This window comes from Rutidosis leptorrhynchoides, chromosome 3 (assembly GCF_046630445.1).
Source record: "Rutidosis leptorrhynchoides isolate AG116_Rl617_1_P2 chromosome 3, CSIRO_AGI_Rlap_v1, whole genome shotgun sequence".
In the NCBI taxonomy this organism is placed as follows: Eukaryota; Viridiplantae; Streptophyta; class Magnoliopsida; order Asterales; family Asteraceae; genus Rutidosis; species Rutidosis leptorrhynchoides.
In genome coordinates, this window is record NC_092335.1 from 571,185,115 (window position 1) to 571,205,369 (window position 20,255).

Here is a 20,255-nt window from a genome sequence, read left to right on the forward strand (position 1 = left end):
CATCCGGAATATCATTATGATTGAAACCACCGTCCATGACAGGAATTTCGTCATCGGAGACGTCAAAAGTATCATCAACGAACTCCTCATCATCATACCCCTCATCAGACCCGTTGCTTTTGAAATCATCTTTAACAACAGACCTATGACTATTTCTGTCACCATCATCAACCCATTCATTCTCAGGAAGATCTTTTTCTAATTGAATGACACGAGTGGAGCTTTCTTTAACTGTAGCATAAATTAACATGTAATCATCAATAATGATGCTGGTACACCCATCAACATGAAGAGCATCAGTGATGAAGATGAGAGCAAAACCTGTAAGAAGGTTTTGATTATCGTTGGCTAGCTTACAGTTTTCCAACTCAATTACACGTCCCCATTTACCGGCAATCTCAGTGAAGACCTTCTCGTTCCAACATAACAGTCTCGATATAAAAGGGAATAGGCATTTAAAAGACATGAAAATAATATTAAAAGCAATTTATAATTGTTTTATTTAAATATCACGCTTTTTTTATTTTGTTTCGCACGTAGACGTTAGAATTACTCAAAACACTAAAACTTATAATAATGTGAAGTCAATTACTTAGGGTGCTCTCAACGGTTATGTCTTCCAAACCGTCCTCCTCTTAATCCTCGAGGACACCATTGGCATCAAATAGTCCAGCCTTTAGTCCAGTTTTTAGTCTTTATCCATGTCTATTTCAATCATATTCGTGGACGGAGGATTATGTTATATTGTGTGGTACCTTTTACTTCTTTAATTGTACATTTAATTAATTAATTAATTAATATAGTAGGTCCCAATTTATTTGAGGAAATATGTCATTGTTGATAGTGTTTGGTCCTGGGTTAATCCTGAAAAGAAAGTGCTGATATGGCGGCTAGTCCTGGGAAAGAGGAACTTCACCATTGGGAGCACCCTTATAACCGTCTTCTAACTTTATACTTACTCCTACATGGGAAAGTTGAAGCAATTCACTTCAATTTTGTACCAATCAACCAAATTGGAAATTCAATATCTCATTCACCGTTATTCCGTTGAGAAGTGCTGATGTGGCGGCTAGTCCTGGGAAGGAGGAACTTCACCATTGGGAGCACCCTTATAACCGTCTTCTAACTTTATACTTACTCATACATGGGAATGTTGAAGCAATTCACTTCAATTTTGTACCAATCAACCAAATTGGAAATTCAATATCTCATTCACCGTTATTCCGTTTTGAACAAGTCTTACTTCGTTGTAAGGCTCTTGATTATAAAACCCACTAAATAATTATCAATATATGTTACTTGATTATATATTACTTGATGTCAGAACTCGGTGAAAACACATTTCTCAAACAGTTTGTTATGTAGTGTTCTCAAGTTCATGAGTATCAATCAAGATCTGCACACAATGAACGACGTGAACAAAGTTAGTCTGTATCTTGCATTTATATCGACAAATAAATTTCCGTTATGTTATTGTTGAGTCCCCTACATAATTAAGGATTTAACTATGACAAAACATGATTGTAAACACTAGTTGTAATGTGTAGGCCAGCATAGCATTATATGTTGTGTTTAAGTGTTTTGTTGTGTTGCCTTCACTATCGACACAAGATAGTTCAAGATTCAAGGTTACTTCATGACCAACATATGATATATGCAGAACCAGCAAGAGGAACAAGTGAAGGAACAATAATTGAAGACAGGTCCTCCAACGTTTTATCATACAAGATCGATCGAGAATCGGTCAGGAAATATGATTTTGCAAGAGACGGTAATGTTAGACGATAATAAGGCCCGAGTCCGTATGTGGGCTTAGGGTCCATTAGGGTTGTTGAGTCCCCAAAATAATTAGGGATTTAATTATGACAAAACAACAATTATGTAGACTAAAAGGTTATGTGCAGGCAGCATAGGTTTATTTATGTATAGACAGCATTTGTTGCTGTGTCAAGTGTCTTAGTATGATGCCTGGTCTACCAGCACAAGGTAGACAGTTCTTCAATCAACACAAGATGTATACCCAGCAAATTATGAAGATCGAGTGAACTAGTAAAGAAGAACCAGCATGGCTGGTAGCAGCATATAACACTTAGACAATTATGCTCCACTACAAGCATAATGGTTTCCTGTGTGGTCTACATCAATTGTACTATTCAACAGAAGTCGAAAACAAAGTTGAGCATAAAAGGACACGTGTCGCCGACTGACAAGTGACCTTACAAGACCACGTGAGAATGCAGAAGTTTAACGCATGTGCAGACATGTGTAACACTTTGTCAACACCTAGGGAACCCAACATTCTATTTATTTATTCAAATAGTAGTGCCAAACCGAATTGAGGTGTTCCTGCAAATAGCTACCAAAGAGGAAAGAAGAGAGCACTGTCTCTGATGCAGTTGTCCCCACAAGTACAAACATCCTATGTACCAGTGAACAATAGATCAATTACATGGATATTAGGACCACTCTAAATAGAAGCATTCACTATTGTAATATTTAGTTGTGTGGGTTTGATTAAATAGAGTCCAATTGTGTAATAGCTTTTAAGATAACCTCTTAGTTATATCTAGGTGTAATCTGTATCAACCAAATGTTTATTCCGCTATCGAACAGTTGTGATTCTTTGGAATTTATATCAATAAAAGAATAACTTTGAAAATTACCCAAGACTCTTATTTAATTACTTGCTTGAATACATATAACTGCTACTTAACTTGTGTAATTAAAAAGGATTATATTCAAACCCCCCCTCCTCCTCTTACAATACTCCTTTTGTTAATCAAGGGACCAACAATGGTTTATCTAGGTTTGGGAATTATGTACTCTATAAATACCTCATTGTGATAATATAATCATCACGGGATTTCATTCTATAACAGTATTTATAGAATACGCTAGTAAATGATATATGGTAAGTTGAAGAAGGCGGAGCTTAAAAGATGATCGGTTTGTCTCGGCTCTTTGTTGTAATACTTTGTCTGTTTGGTTTGATAGTTTATATAGTTAGATTCTTTATTCCTTCGTGTTTAGCTCGATTTAGCTCAGTTTGTTTAGTTTGATTGGTTTGCGGTTTTTTGGGTTAGTTATAATTATAGATAGTTTTGTTTATCACATTTTCATATAATAGTCTAATACTTATGACCCTCTTCTAACTTTATTTCCACTCTTATGTGGGACAAGTTGCAAGCAATCGACTTTAACTTTGCACCAATCAAAATCTTAGTTCATTGTAAAGCCCTTATCAGAGGCTACAAAACTCACTAAATGGTTATTAATATATGTCACTCGATCATACAGAAACTTGACCAAAAGAATTAATTAGATGAATCCTTAAACACGCGAAATGTAAATATGACGATTAGTTTGACAAAATTGTAGGATCGATTTAGGTCCACCGACGTATCCTGCATATAAGCTCACGAGTTCCCCTAATACTCTAAAACAAATTGGTGATAGATGGAGGTTCCCTAAGCTTATATACAAGCATTTGTTTCTTTCTACTTTCGATGTGGGACTCACACAAACTGATGATCTCCAACAATCACCCCTTAATCAGTTTATTCATGCACTTGTATCATATAACGTGACTTTTTATCCCCGAAACCCGTTCAACACCATCTCGACTTTTCCCGGACCCCCGACCTCCCTGGTCACGTCCACAGTCATCTCGGTTTGAACACCCGCTGCCACAATTATACATCCGTGCCACCCCGCTCTGATACCATTTGTATGATCGATTTAGGTCCACCAACATGTCCTGCATATAAGCTCAAGAGTTCTCTAGTACTCTAAAACCAATTGGTATCTAGAGTAAGGTTGATCCTGGTTCCCAAAGAAGAAAAAGCATATTATTAAAATGTAGTCCATGGAGTTTTTGGTGTTTTTTACTCTTTGTATTTGTCTACATTTGAGTATTATGAAGGCATGTCCCAACAAAAATAGGCAACATGTATATTTTCGGTTTTAGTTAATTTGGTTGATTGTTGGCTCACTAAATGATTACATACTTTTTAGCAATATTATGCATGTGTGAATTAACAATATGATTACAAAAGTGATCTGAAATCTGAAACACTGTACAAGTATTTTAACTGGTTGTTTTACAATAACCAAATAAACTATGAGCCACGTTTGACCCAGTTGGGATAACTAACACACCGCCCAAATTAACACATTCTGTAACAAAAAATCATGACCAAATATGAAATAAAAAATCTGTAACAAATACTCAAAAAGACAATAGATGCCAAACAAAACAAAAATATATTTTGAATAAGTGTGCTTTACAGGCTCAAAATTAACTGGTCCTTATAAGTGTTACTTTTCAGACCATGTGCTTAGCAATGCAACACCGACACCATTCTATACAAATACAGTTCTGGCCCGTTGCTATGCTAAGGCTCGGTACGTGCTGGTCTGGCATTGACAAGGGCCCGAAGAGCTTTCACAACAATCGTCATATTTGGCCGATAATCTGCCTCATATTGGATACAAAGTGCAGCTACTGCAGCCAACTAAGTACATAGATAACCAACAATAATTTAGTAAGCAAGTGTATATTTGGGTTGTGTATAATCTCAAACGGGTCGTATGGTCAAATCAACAAATTATCTCCATGAACTATTTGTCTCAGTTTGAAAAAGTAAAAGTTGATTACCCAGATTAAGTATAATGTGTTAAAACCTGACCCATTTTGATCTTTTTACTCAACCCGCCCATCTTGCCACGTCTAGTAATGTATACAATCTCTATGTGAAAACTTAATTACATCAGTAACAATTAAGAATACAACTTTAAATAGGAGAGTAATATGAAGTACACCTTAGCAACTGCCTTTGGGGGATAATCATCATTTAACTTTGGATCCACACATTGCTTTACTTTATCCTCACTCAATCTTGGGGTTGCCTGTAACACGAAAATTTCAACGGTTAATTTGACTCATAGATTAATAAAAAATATATTGCTGCAATATAAATAAAAGTTTCGAAAGGATTATTATTAGTAACAAAAACATACCCACGTAACAAGACTCTGTTCTCCTTTGGGCAACGTATGATCCACAGGTTTCCTTCCTGTTAAAAGTTCTAAAAGAACAACCCCTAAACTGTAAACATCACTCTTCTGACTTATTTGCCCTGTCATCGCGTACCTATATCAAAACCGAAATAATAGCTCAATTTCATCGTATTCTTTCGCAAACTATAAAAAGAATCTGCTAAAAAATAAATAATATTCGTTGTTTGTTGAACATTTGATAGGAAATATATGGGATGTAAAAATAAACCAATTTATATAAAAATATGTCAATCTGAGTTGTTCTTTCTCTAGCAACTCAACTAAAATGAAATAACCCATTTAAAACGAAACGTGTTTTGACCATGTAGTCCCGTAAATGAGCCAAGCTACTCGAGTCGGCTCATTAAAAACTCGATTCGAGCCAAGCCTAAATAAGCTCAAGCCCGAGTTTGAGCTTAAGATAGGGCTCGTTTAGCAAACGAGCTCGAGCTTCAGATGTCGAGCTCGTTTAAGCTCGTGAGGCTAAACGGGCTTTCACACACACACACACACACACACACACACACACACACACCCCGAACCCTGTAGGAAAAATAAGATCAAGACGTACTCTGGAGCATGGTAGCCAAAAGTCCCTAGAACTCTTGTTGAATGCAAGTGAGCCGCCGTATCAGAAGGATTACTCAAGTTAAAATCTGCTATTTTGGATTGAAAATCATCGAAAAGTAGGACATTGCTGGAACGAATATCACGATGAATGATAGGAGGTTGAATCTTATCATGTAAATATTCAAGACCTCTTGCTGCACCATAAGCAATTTTAGCTCTTTGAGGCCAAGTTAGAAGTGGACCAGGTGCAGCTCCTTCTACACCCTTTTTACCTACAATCGCCAAAAAACGAACCCTAAGAATCGTAAAGTTTGAAAACCAAGTAAAGGGTCAAACTGCTAATTTAAAGATTAGTTGTGTGTACCGTGTAGTACATCATGCAAAGAACCCATGGGCGCATACTGATATACCAAGATTCGGTTGTTTTCTTCCAAGCAATAGCCAAGCAACTCAACAAAGAACTCATTTTTAAGTCTCGAAACTACTGATAACTGCATACCATCAACAAATATATATGAATCTTCTGGTCTAAACGTGCATTATAATGTTGTACTGTACAACCTTCTAAAGCAGTGTATGGATTTAATCTAATCTAGTTGTGCACAGATTACTACCCTTTTGTAATACCAAAAGTCTCACCTGCACGGGCGGTGCTAAGAAGGGACAGCCGGGGTCTGCCGCCCCCGACGATCGAATTCATTCTGGTGTATTTATATGTTAAAGTCAACGCTTAGTGTATTTATATTGTTAATATTTGACATTTTACCCCTGTTTTTTTTTTCTTTTCTTTTTCAAAATTCAAAAGGTTTTGCACCCGTCGAAAAGAAAATCCTCCATCTGCCACTACTCACCTGGTTCGTAAATTCAATGTCAGGCTCTGGTGAAGAACCGGTATCCAACTTTTTTATTATCGCTTCTTGTCCATCGCTTAGTTTTCCGTAGTAAACTTGACAATACGAACCATCTCCAATAAAAGCACGAGAACCAAAATTACTAGTCATCTTATTCAATTCAGCCAATGACAATTTTGGCGCTTCAATTGGTAATGCTTTTTGCGGGGCACCACTTCTAGCTGCTCCGCCACTCCTCGGGTCTCCTTGAATATTACCTAAAACAAGCATCACAATTATGTTAATGTAATAAAACATCAACTAAACATTTTAGTAATAATTAAGGGTTAACATATGTATACAATATGTAAGAATGATACTTCTTACTTCCTCCATAAGCGGCACCTCGAGGTGGAGCTGTTTTAGCTTTACTTGAGTTTGAATCGTGAACGGAGTCTTCTTTCGCACCTCCACAACATGAGAACATTATAATGACACGAGCATAACAATTTAACAATATATGTGCCGATATTTAGCTGTACGTATGTATATCCGACAATATTGTTTTGTCAAAGATTTTACGCAGAAGAATTCCTGCATTGTTAACAAATTCGAAACCGCGATCAAACATCAAAATCCATGAAAAGAACAAATTTGTTTAGTTTGTTTCATGCACACAATGAGGGATTGCAATTAAAAAGCTTAAAATATAAGAATTAAACAGAGAAATGCCATAAAATGCCACAAAACTATCAAATGAATATGTGTAAATGATAAATAGAGATGATAATAAATTAATTACCTGACAATCATAAGTTAATGACAACATGCAAACATCAAGGGAAGCAAAGGTTATTGAGGGATCAAAGGGAGAAGAAGTACATATAATAATAATAAATATTTTAATTAAGGATTTGATTTGAGTAGAAATATTTTTGGGATTTTTTTTTCTCCCCAATGATGAATCAAAACAATCAACCCGGATCAATGGGAAATATGTTTATGTTTCGGGTTACAGTATATCGGCATGGGTCTACGTACCTTTTCGAAGTTTTTTACGGAGTAGTTATAGTTATTTTATTTTCGTAAATAGAAGAATATTATTATCAGAATTTTTTTCATCTATAGGCTATAGTACCCTCTAGTCATTTTAATTTATTTGTAGTAACATTAATATTGTAACGATGTCAATAATGTCTTGTCCATTGATTCAAAACCTAGTCTCAAGTCACTCCCAATTGATTAATCATTGATGTTCGTTATTCTGCTAAAAAAATATTAAATACAAAATTGTGTTATTAATCACTTGTTAAGTACATGTTTATCACGTTGGTTGAGAATAAGTATCCTCAAACACCTTTTTTCAAGTGTTGTTCAAGTAATGTTAACTATGCCTCTGGTGTACGAAAACAGTATTTCCATGAGCGTTTAACGTGTTCCCTAGCCATTTGCCTCGTTCTCATTTGACCTAAATTAGAGTTTAGGGTTTAAGAAATCAATCAAATGTAAACCACATTTTGGAATAGTTTTGACTACGTGTAAGAACAAGTGATTATCGCGCTCTGATTGATCCCTTGAATTTTAAGCAAATTGTTGGATTCAAATGAATATTTCACAACATCATAGACATATCAAAAACAACACATCTTACTTTCACCTCGCACCTAACATAATAACAATATTCTTTTAGTTTCACATAAGAATAACAATTCTCTAAATCTAGAGACCATAAAGCCCCATCATAGATTCAAACCCATATATGCCATAAAAAAAACAAGCATAATCGCATATATATCGTATTAGATATATCGAACCTTTTGACTTACTGTTGTTTCCATATACGCCCTATAACTCGTAATTTGAGTTCTTTTCTGTTTCCACCTGAAAATAAGAGAGCTAGCTTCCTGGGAATAACTAAACCATCTTGACAGTCACGAATCTTTTGGTGACTGTCACGGATACTTCGTGGGACCCCCTGCCACGTTAATTTACGCCCATACCCTCCAACTTCAAGTGAGTAGCTGTAATCCTTGGCTTCACTGTCCTCGCCCAAGAATCGTAAAAATGATATGTAAACCGGAGTCGTCCCCAGTTGAAACGCTTCGAAATGCAAACAGAACTGTCTTCCGTAGCAGTTAAATACCTACGCGGTGATCAAAACCGTAAGTTTGACTTTTTTTGGTCAACAGAACTAGTTTCTTAGTTTCAAAATTGATGAGAATTAACTACGGACAAAATTACTAAAATAGTCCTTGTGGTTTGTTCAAAATTGTTGATTTAGTCCCTATAGTTTTTTTTACTAGGATAGTCCCTGTGGTATGCAAATCTTGCTTATATAGTCCCTCGCACTGACGGACGTTAAACAAATACTGTACTCCCTAACGTAGTATCATCTATATTCTATGAAAACTATTGATAAGATGAGATTTTAATTACTCTGTAGTTAAATATCAACAAAGATTCATACAAATTTCATATGTGCATTCATGATCATCGAAATAGAAATTGAAAATTAAATTAAAATCTATAGTAAATTAACACAAACTAAATATTCATGGTGGGATGTAGAAACTTACAGTTAACATCCAAATTGCTTTTTCAACTTCATGCGGGTTAGATTTGACATATCGATGATTGAACGTGCATCCATCATGCATATCAACACTATGATCATTTTTCAAATGTGCAACGAGACTTGGAATATCTCCTGTGACTATACATTCGGATCCCGCATAAGGACAATTGTAAGGGCGAAATCGACAATTTTGTTCGTGCTTTAGTTTGTTATAATAAGGAGAAATATGACGGCAACCGAAAGTTTGGTGTCTGCAAGGAAGATTTAAAGATTCTGCCGCTTTCTCCAACGCTAAACACCGTATGTTACCGAGCTCAAAATTGCACGTTGGGCAATAATTGTTAATTCTTGATTTGCAATTTAAGCACAAAGTATGGCCATTTGGGCACTGTATAATGGACATGTTAGTACTACTTAAAAATGGGTCAAAGTCAGGATTACTCAGCGAGTACTCGGTTTTTGCAACTCTAAGAGTACTCGGTCAAACTTGGTCAAACTCAGCCAAAACTCGGGGTTACTTGGAAATCGGCCAGAACTCGGGATTACTCAGAAAAACATTCCAAATCTGTCGTAACCCAGTCAAAATGGGTCAAAGTCAAACTTTATCAACATCCGAGTACTCCCCCAGTTGATGAATACTCCCTAAAATGTCCCGTCTGAGTACTCCCCGAGTAGTAGTGAGATTTGCAACCTTGGTGACGTCAAAAGAACAATTGACAATATTAATTGGTGGTGTTTAAACGTAATTTTTTACGTAAGTATTTGGTATTGATTAATTTAATAATGAGATATTTGATTTTTGGTTCAAGAATTATTTAAGAACTTGATAGATAAGTTGAGCAAAAAGTAGGGATGGTTAATGAAATGGAAGTATAGAAACGTGTTGAATACATTTAACAAACACGTATACTAGCCTACTTAACCACATATTACCACAAAGAGATAATATGAAATGTAATCAAACTTAATTTAAATTATTAAATGAGGATATATCAAGTGAGTTGCAGAATAAACCTGATGAATTGGAGGGTACATTAACTTGGTGCAAATCGGGCATTCAAGAAGCTCGTACATACAATTTGTTGAAGGTGTAGCATGTTTTTCAGTTGCCCTAATTGTTGTTTTTGTAATAAGGTTGGTTCTATCTGACTTTGTAGTTACTACATCGTACCTTAAATATCTAGAATGAGATTCGATAACTTCTTTACTATCACCACCTCGAGCCATTTAATATTTATAAATCTTCGTAATACTTAAAACATCATGAAAAAGCATCGGCAGTTACTGTTAAAACACGATACACAAGCAAACTTTAAGAACTTCTTACAATGAGGTTTATAATTTATGATATGAAGCTAATGTAAATAGACATATATCAACTGATAAACTTAATAATTGAGATATGAATTATGTGTTACATAAAAAAACAGAAACAACAAGCAGAAAAATGATAGTTCAACAAGAAAGATACCGAAATATGAAACCAAACTACCAAATATTCTGCATTTGGCAAGGCACCAAGAAAGCAGGCAAAACCCATTAATTTAAACACATTTCTTTCCTAAAACAGCTCATATACAATCAAGTCATCCACATACTCGCATAAAAAAAAAAAAAAAAAAAAAAAAAAAACAGTAGCTTCCATTACATCAACTGAAATTTCAAAAACCCTAAAAACTAAATTTCAATGGAACAAACATTTATTCAGTTAAGTACCCAACTTATCCCAGGATTAAACTCAAATAAGTTGTAAATAGAGATAAAGATTGAAACTTTATAATCAATTTTCAAACAAAATTCAAGAATTTGTGCTTTTTCTTTTAAGCCCTTAAATACTCATTTGAAAAAGAAAAGATCTTTAAAATCAAAAATAAGACCCATTTACATTTTAGCTTAGAATTATTATCTTATATTAAAATAACAAAGACCATTTAACTAATCAAAAACCCAATACAAGACCGAAATTGATCTGATAGGATTTCAAAACCTGGAACCCTTTGTTCCAATCAAAAACACAAAATGAAGGAAAAGAGATATACCCAGTTGAGATTCTGAAGCAGAGTGTCCAAATGTTAAATCTTATCAAGCGGTAAATTTAAGAAAGAGTCGCCATTTTTATTTACTGTCTCCATCCATCAAATCTTGAAAATATAAGCCCTGTATTAAGAAAGTTACACAGATGGTCCTTCAAAATTTATCATTCAAATTTATGAAATTTGTTAATTACTCGTGAGTGGTAGATGAATAACGGTATACTCATTCCTTGTGTTTGAGGCTAAGGTTGAGGTCATGAGTTCGAGCTTCGCTCAGCTCACCTTCTTAATTAATCTACCTAAAATATGGAGCTCCAGATTAACTCTGAAGGGGTTTTCTCACGAATCTATTCAGGATTCAAACTCAGTCCGTCTACTTCTCTGGATGGTTTAAGGATCTGGTTCTTGCAATGCGATTCGAATTTTTTTTCCGAAAGTGCGTGCGTACATGAAAAATAATCACGAAGGTGGTTAAGTCCCCTTTAGGTGATGTTTTCACTTTCAAAACTTATTATTCCACCATTATTAGATACTTTTATTTCAAAAATACCCTTTCGAATTTTTGTGTAAGCCATCATTAACGGTATTTTAAAACATTTAGGTGGATATAGTAAAAGTTATGGTGAAAATATCAATTTCAAGTTATTTATCTTTTCAATAATAAAATAATAGATGCAAATAGCGAGAGCCAAAATGTATAAGTGATAACATAATTAACGAATTAGATTCAAATCTATATTTATATCGAGGTCTATTTAGCCGAAATATATAAGTGATAAAATTTGATTTAGACGTTGCAACTGCAGAAAATGAACGCGTGGTCGGTTTAGTCCTTCTTGAGTGATACTGTTGTTAGAAAAGAAAAAAAAAACAATCTTGTAGACGTCAAGTTTGGGCATACGAAGGCCTTTCATGATATATTTACTTAATTTTTAATATATTCACCACAATACAACTTATTAATGCATATTATATATTATTATTGAAGATATTAAAAATGATGTTAGAAAAAATATTAACACCGTGCAAGTGAATGCTCCTTCTACCATATGAATGTGGCCAGTTCACACTTGCTCTGGTCATGCTCAGGCTCAGGCTCAGGCTCACCAGTCACCCCTTACAATCTTTCTAGACCCATTTACTACATATGCACATTTATTGCATTGGTCTTTCTGAATTGCATTTGCATTAAATTTATCACATGAAAAATAATGCAAGTTTTGTAAGAAACTGCAGGTTTTATTCTTACCTCTCAACTTGCAAGGTAATGCTAAGACAATATGAACAATAATAATCATCACCACAAAATTATATTGAGTTTTTAAGAACTTTCTAAGTTAAAAGAAATTTATATAGCTCATTGCTAGTGTTATCTGAAGTAAAATAAACCATAGACGTACCAGGATCATTTAAGCATTTTATTATCAAGTTCAAACCACATTTGATCCTGCGAGTATTATTGAAATATGATGAAATGGGGCCAAGATTACTAACAATATAAGCGTCAGCGTTAGCAATTTTTAACGGTTAGGTCCCAAGCCGTATCACAAAATACTACAGTAGTTTTCTAGGTTTAGTATATGAGCATCAACATAACCTCATATATGCAATCACAAATATTATGTCATATAAAATATTTGTTTAATAGTCCACTTTAAGACTGGTAATTCATTGTTTAGAAGATTTCAACAAGCTACACAATTTTTCCAGTATCTGTTCGGAAAAAGTATAACAAGGCTCGTATCCATTAGATCTAGTATTTGAAATGAGACCAAATTATACATAAACATTCACATTTTACTACATTCACATTTCCATTCCAGATTTCAAACAACTTCTAAACAATAATCAACTACATCAAACTTGTCAACGCGTATCGATCAGCAACATTGTACATTACCAGTTCATCCCAGGTATGGCCAAAAAGACGTTCCCCTCCAATGGTGAAGGTGAGGGCCCACGAACCTAGCATGGCTGAAAATACCAAGAATCCAATTGCTGAACCTACAACATCTACATACAGCACAAAACAGAGTTTTAACATAAAGGTCAATAATTTAATATAGGAGTAATTCTAACTCCCAATTACATAGTTTTAACTTATGTCATTGGTCTCATTATTAACGCACATAGTAGTTTGGTTTTCACTTGTAAAATGCAGTTAATTTAACTCAATTAAACTCAAATCTCCAACCTCACTAGGTATAAAAGAAAAGATATCTTTTCTCTTCACTAGCTTTATACTATGGATGATTCAAATTCTAGTCTACACTGGTATTAGGTTTGAGTAGAACCACAAATCTATTTTCTTTTGTATTAAGGATTGTAATGGTATGGTTCAGTCATGTACTTAGTAACGTTATTCAGCATCTAAAACATAGCCATTTGTGCCCAATAACACGCATATCATAAATTCAACATGCATATAATTTCTTTGTAGATGGCGAACAACTTGCGCGTGAAGCACAAGAGATTCTACAGTTTATAAACTAGTTCCCTAAACTCTTAGTTCTCTTCTTTTTCATTTCACCTTTAACATCATACTAATACTATAGCTCAACAACAAAAACAAAAAGTGAAGTTAAATCATTAATGAAAACTACATAGCAATTCCACAAACATGCTAAACATCTTCAAGTTTGAGGAGCGTCCAAAAAACGTTTATCACGTTTCCTAATTAACTACACCTTTTTGTCCTATAATATCCCATATGTAACAAGCACACAAGCCTAAATGCCACAAATCATGTAGCATATACTTAATTGTAGAGAAGCAACAATTATTTTGCCACAACTTATAGAATCAGGATCAAACAAATACTACATAAATGTAAGTAAGGACCCTATGAACAAAACTGGACCAATCATTCAGGATCCACATACAAAATTTAGATGAAGTACACATCCAAATAATAATTATAACTACTTATTTAGATTGATTACTCCAAGTTAATTCCTACAATTCTTACTGATATTTGAGTTCTTATCGGAACCTGCATTTTATATGTGAAACGAGGTTAATTTACATTAGCAAAACTGATTCATTTTCCACTGGATATAAAAAAACTTTGAAACCCTAATTTACATAAGAGACAACGCGTTTGTGCCCTAGCAGATGTCATACATACATACACAATCATCAAAATAATCATAGAATCGACAGAATTCATCATTATCATTAACAATAAGAAAATTCCACACATTATCAAAGTAGATGACGTCATAAATAATTGAGACTTACAGGGGCGAATACGGGGAAAGGATCGAGAGTTACGAAGAACAGGCCAAAAGTAGTAACAATTAACGGCCCATAATAATGGTAGTAAAACGAATCCGAATGCGAAGAATTTACGAGCTTGAGCTACTGAATCTTGTTCAGATAGACCTAATGGTCCGTCGATTGTTGGCCATTCTGGTCTTGATGATGATGATGATGATGAAATGATGTTGGAATTAGGGTTAGGGTTAGGGTTTTGATGATGGGGAATGGGGGTGATTAGTCCGGCTGATTCTGAGGGGGTTACGTCTTCATCTGATGCTCTCTCCATTCTCAATTTCTTGAATTCTGTGAATCTACTATCCGTTCTCTGTTCGGTATCTATGTATTGACAAACATGGAAAAAGGTAAGAAAGTTTAAAGTTTAGGGAGTTAATATTTCCAAAATCAACTTTTATTCTGATGGTGTGGTTATTCCAACAATCTCTTCGGGTCAATAACATATATCCCCCTATTAAGTACTAAAATTACATATATATTCAAATAAATACTATAATATCAAATATACCCATTTCATTTAAAAAAATACTAAAACCACTTAAACATAATTAAAATTCCATTTTTGCCCTTGATATTTCCTAGCGGATAACAACTATTAGTCTTTCATTTCATTTCCAAACAACCAAAACGTATCTTCTTCGCTGATCAACCACTCCAACTCATGTCTTCTAAATAATTTATCCTTCATGCCTTCTAAATAATTCATCCTTCATGTGTGTGATAAAAAATAACAATTAGTGAAACTACTTTATGTTATTACTTGGATATGAACATCAAACAATTCGTGTGGCATCAATGGTAATCAGTTCGAGCATTTATATTTTACCTTCAAACACAAGAACGGTTATCGGCTAATTAAACATCTTTATCATGTGCTAACTAGTTTAATGTTATAGTTTACATGTAAATGTTTGGCTGTATAGTCCCTTAGCACTCTCGCAGCTTGTCTGCTCTACATGCAGGCTGCCATGCTGCTGTTAGGTTTAGTTTTCGAGTGCAGGCATATGCTATGCGACTTGTACGATGTAGATATATTTGTCATCATAAAAATTGTTCATTTTGCTTTTCAAAAAGAAATAAAAAAACGTAAATACTTAATACTTAATACTTAGTTCCTTAAAATTTCTATATGTAGATGTAAGGTATTAGTGAATAGGCCTACAACAAGTATAAGTTCCTATAGTTGTTAGACAAGTATATATTAAAAAACAATTACCAACTGTTGAATGGATGACATGTTTGGAGTGCTATTACTTCATTTATGCCCGCTTTCACGACTTGTATTCTTTCCACATCTCCTATAACAATAAAACCCGTATTAGCATTACATATAATTTCAATGATCGATTTTTGGAAATGTAAATAAAAGGAAACAAGAAATTGTTACACCTTTTACTCGTCGATGGTTGATATGGATCATACCCTTCCTGCGGTGGATTTTTGCATGTCTTATCACGATGCCCAACACTAACTGTTATAAGACATTTGTAACCCATATGACCATTTACAAATTGTGAAGTAATAGGTAACTTGTTTTGGTAATATAATAAATATAACTCAATATACTTACCTTAGAGATATTGTTAATAAACATTATAGTGTCTGCTAAGCAAATGACACATGATGATATCACTTGCAACTAAATAAGAAGGTTAACTTATAGACATATAAAAGTTGTTAAAGTTGATTAATTAAAAAATTATATGACACAAACTAATAAGGCTAATTAAATAATCAATAAACGGATATATAAATAATGGTATGTATATGACCTGCATATAATTTTTTCAACATATAATGTAGGCCGAGAGCCATGTTTTGCACATTTAAACCTTTATATACCCAAAACTAGATGCATTTCATTTATTTGCTTCAAAGTTGTGTAAACATACTCAATTACAGGTGATTCTGCCATGTTCTCCCATCTTGGTTCTAAATAATCATCAACACCTTGATGCATCTAAGCATAAGCACAAACATACTCAACGTAAAATTTGAATAAGAGAAATTAAATGAGGTTTTGCATAATCTATTTAATTCATTAATGGTCTAGGACAAAAATCATATGTTGATTGAGTCGCTGTGTTTTTACAAAAAGGTAACCATATACTACAAAATAAATTAATTATACATTCTTTCTATTGATGACTTCTTATAAATGCAAGGCATTTTCATTCGACAAAATTATGATATATACAGCAAAACAATAAATTAAAGGAATTATCACTAAAATACCCATTTTTTCTTCCTTTTTTGACTCAGAACTCATAAAAAATAAAAGTTGACAAATTGCCCGCGCAAGGTGCATGTTTGCGACCTTGCTTCCCGGTGGACGCAAAGACACAAGGTATCTCTTGCGACCTTGCTTCCTGGGGACGCAAGGACGCAAGGTGCCTCTTGCTCCTGCCTGATGTCATAATTAATGTTTTCTTTCAGACATTTCATCAAACACCTTACGTGCATCTTACCTGGTACGACTTTTTTTTTTGACTTATCAAACAAACAAAACACAATTGAATCATTGACATAAAAGAATAACCAGGTATATCACTAAAACATAAAAATTAAATACCTCCAAGTGTTGAAGTGTATGTATATGTCGTGTAAAGACATATGAAACTGTGGCATAACATAAGAATTAAATAATATATGTTTATTTATTAATGTAACATATATCATGATTCGAGATGTAGCAGAGCATTAGAGGTATTTTGCCCCTCGCCTAAATAGAACGATTCATATGTAAATGGGTCGAAAAAACCGTATCACGTAAAATGCATGTAAGGTGTTTGATGAAATGTCTGAAAGAAAACATTGATCATGACATAAGCAGGAGCAAGAGGCACCTTGCGACCTTGCGTCCCCGGGAAGCAAGGTCGCAAGAGGCACCTTGCGTCCTTGCGTCCACCGGGAAGCAAGGTCGCAAAACAAGCACCTTGCGCCCTTGCGCCTTGCGCGGGCAAATTGTCAACTTTTATTTTTTATGGGTTCTAAGTCAAAAAAGTGAGAAAAAATGAGTATTTTAGTGATAACCCCTAAATTAAAAGTCCTAAATAGCAAGTGACAATTGGTTACTCCAGCCCACTTGCGGAAGCTGTATTACCACGACCCATTCACAAAATACATTACGCATATCAATTTTTTTTGTGTACAGACTATCAACAAGCCTAATCAAAATAGTACTCTTATCAAATAATGATTCCTCCAACACAAATCAACAACTTTCATAAAAAAAAATAGCGATTCTCACCTTGAATAGCCTTTGATACTGAAGATAGAATCAGATGAATAGGATTGATTTTGGAAGTTATTCGCCATATGTAGTTTCCTTTAGGAGGTAATCGTGGGTCGTTGAGAAGAAAAAGGGCGGGATTGATTGTCGATGAACGAGGGCACGAGGGTCATTATCAAGTTTTTTAGGTTTAATTTTATAGCTGGCTTGAGTTAATGGATATATGTGATTAGTTTAATAGTTTAAATAGGGTATATTTGATATTTGCTTATTTGAATGGGTAAATACGAGATATTAAAGATTAATAAGGATAAATATGATAAAATCCCTATCTCTTATTTGATTATAACATGAAATATTTGTAAGTCATCATTAAGGGTATTTTAGTACAGTCTGGTGGATCTAGTAAATATGGTGGTGAAAATATTAATGCCCGTAAGTTTAACCCCTGATATTTACAGTTATGTTATATAAGGCTTCGTGTCGACCCACAAAAAACACACCTTTACCTTTTATGAAATCTCATTTTTTTTTTCACTTTACAGTTTTATTCGATGTTTTTTCACCTATCTTTTTGTTTTATATATAAAAAATAAAGGCATAAAGAAAATCTACCTTATTATTCTTTCTATTTATGAAAGTGAACTATTAATTTAAGATAGCTAAAAAAAATACCGAATTATCAAAATAAGACGGAGAAAGTAATATAGTACTATATATTTTTATGACAAAAAATAACAATCTCTGATAATATAAATAAACAGATTTGAATATCAACATTGTACAAAACAAGACAACGAAGAAAAGAAACTAGCATAGTAAATAAACACAATAAACATGTGAACAAACAATCGAGCTAAACAAATAGAACCTAACCATCAACTAGTGGCAATTTCAGGATTATAACTCAATGGGGTCTCGAATTTTTTTTTTTTTTTTTGTGATGACCCGTCCAAATCCACTTGGACGAATACATCATTCATCGATTTCATAGTGAGGTACTGACCTCTACATGATACGTTTTGTAAACATTGCATTCTTTTGAAAAGGCACACCATTAATAAATATCAAATTCCAAGGTTTTCGACATCTGATGATTTCTACATATAGACAATCACCGTAAATAATAGTTTTCAATACTACATCCGTTGATAATGCAGTCAAAATAAGATACATGGTGATGATTTTGTGAATGCAACGTTTTCTCGAATAAAGCATGTATGACTTCATGAACATAGCTTGTATAACATATAAGCAAACAGCGGAAGACTTCTAAGAACCTGAGAATAAACATGCTTAAAAGTGTCAACACAAAGGTTGGTGAGTTCATAGTTTTAGTGTTGCGCATAATCTGTATGTAAATGTGGATCACAAGATTTCAGTTGTTTCATCCAGAAACGTTTATCAAAATATTTCACAAGATTGAGCACCCTGGTAACTAAACTTTAACGTCTATATAATAAGTACCCCTGTTTTAACTTATATGCAACCAACATGTACAATACACGCAATCCAACGTGTACTAAACTCAAATAGCATACGTCTGTTTTATAGTTCAGGCTAGGGTTTCTATACCTGGAACAGACGTGGATGTCAAGCCCTATGGATCCATATATAACTACTCGCGACCACCAGTTCTTATAACCGGCAGTTACTAGTTACCAAAGCTAAGGGATTTTCGGTTCAAACTCAGTGTAGAATTTAGTATGTACTTGTATCCATTGCATTTAAAATAAAGTGCATGTATTCTCAGCCCAAAAATATAGATTGCAAAAGCAATTAAAAAGGGAGCAAATGAAACTCACCTTAGCAGCACATAAGGTCATTCACCGAAATGTGACCGAAACTTGGAATGCAAAATAACCGTAGATCTCAACCTAGAGAACATATGTTTAACGACCCGTCCTAATCCATCTGGACGAATACATTACATTTGGTTACATCGCGAGGTATTTGACCTCTATATGATACATTTTACAAACATTGCATTCGTTTTTAAAAGACAAACTTTCATTTCATCGAAAATTGACAGGCATGCATACCATTTCATAATATATCCAACTATAATCGACTTAATAATATTCTTGATGAACTCAACGACTCGAATGTAACGTCTTTTGAAATATGTCATGAATGACTCCAAATAATATCTCTAAAATGAGCAAATGCACAGCGGATGATTTCTTTCATACCTGAGAATAAACATGCTTTAAAGTGTCAACCAAAAGGTTGGTGAGTTCATTAGTTTATTATAATCAATTATTTTCATCATTTTAATAGACCACAAGATTTTCATTTCCATTTCTTATAAAAATACGTCCCATGCATAGAAACAAAAATAATCATTCATATGGATTGAACACCTGGTAACCGACATTAACAAGATGCATATAAGAATATCCCCTATCATTCCGGGACATCCATCGGACATGATAAAACAACATCGAAGTACTAAAGCATCCGCAACCATGGATGGGGTTTGTTAGGCCCAATAGATATATCTTAAGGATTCGCGTCAATTAGTAGATCGGTTTACTAATTCTTAGGCTACCAAGCAAAAAGGGGCATATTCGGCTTCGATCATTCAACCATAGAATGTAGTTTCAATTACTTGTGTCTATTTCGTAAAACGGTTATAAAAGCAGCGCATGTATTCTCAGTCCCAAAAATATATATTGCAA

At 34.1% G+C, this 20,255-nt stretch overlaps 3 protein-coding genes across 4 annotated transcripts; all 3 read right to left on the minus strand.

Moving 5' to 3' along the window:
• Positions 1 to 4,394: 4,394 nt before the first annotated feature.
• LOC139902100 (probable protein kinase At2g41970) lies at positions 4,395 to 6,945 on the minus strand. The gene is made up of 7 exons (XM_071884755.1): positions 6,846 to 6,945; positions 6,480 to 6,736; positions 5,993 to 6,119; positions 5,630 to 5,900; positions 5,020 to 5,152; positions 4,822 to 4,908; positions 4,395 to 4,514 (listed from the first exon to the last, which is right to left on the minus strand). Exons 1-7 carry the CDS (start codon positions 6,943 to 6,945, stop codon positions 4,395 to 4,397), a joined length of 1,095 nt encoding a protein of 364 aa, XP_071740856.1.
• Positions 6,946 to 8,094: 1,149 nt separating this feature from the next.
• LOC139898647 (E3 ubiquitin-protein ligase SINAT2-like) lies at positions 8,095 to 11,139 on the minus strand. 2 transcript variants are annotated; one of them, XM_071881404.1, is made up of 4 exons: positions 11,073 to 11,139; positions 10,048 to 10,317; positions 9,035 to 9,421; positions 8,095 to 8,601 (listed from the first exon to the last, which is right to left on the minus strand). In XM_071881404.1, the coding sequence occupies exons 2-4, from the start codon at positions 10,258 to 10,260 to the stop codon at positions 8,281 to 8,283; spliced, it is 921 nt and encodes a 306-aa protein (XP_071737505.1). In that variant the 5' UTR covers positions 10,261 to 10,317; positions 11,073 to 11,139; the 3' UTR covers positions 8,095 to 8,280. The 2 variants fall into 2 exon arrangements, with proteins under 2 accessions (XP_071737505.1, XP_071737506.1); XM_071881405.1 differs by lacking the exon at positions 11,073 to 11,139 and adding an exon at positions 10,505 to 10,630.
• Positions 11,140 to 12,697: 1,558 nt separating this feature from the next.
• On the minus strand, positions 12,698 to 14,738 carry LOC139898648 (probable gamma-secretase subunit PEN-2). Its single transcript, XM_071881406.1, has 2 exons — positions 14,307 to 14,738; positions 12,698 to 13,079 (listed from the first exon to the last, which is right to left on the minus strand). Exons 1-2 carry the CDS (start codon positions 14,611 to 14,613, stop codon positions 12,919 to 12,921), a joined length of 468 nt encoding a protein of 155 aa, XP_071737507.1. The 5' UTR covers positions 14,614 to 14,738; the 3' UTR covers positions 12,698 to 12,918.
• Positions 14,739 to 20,255: the final 5,517 nt, after the last annotated feature.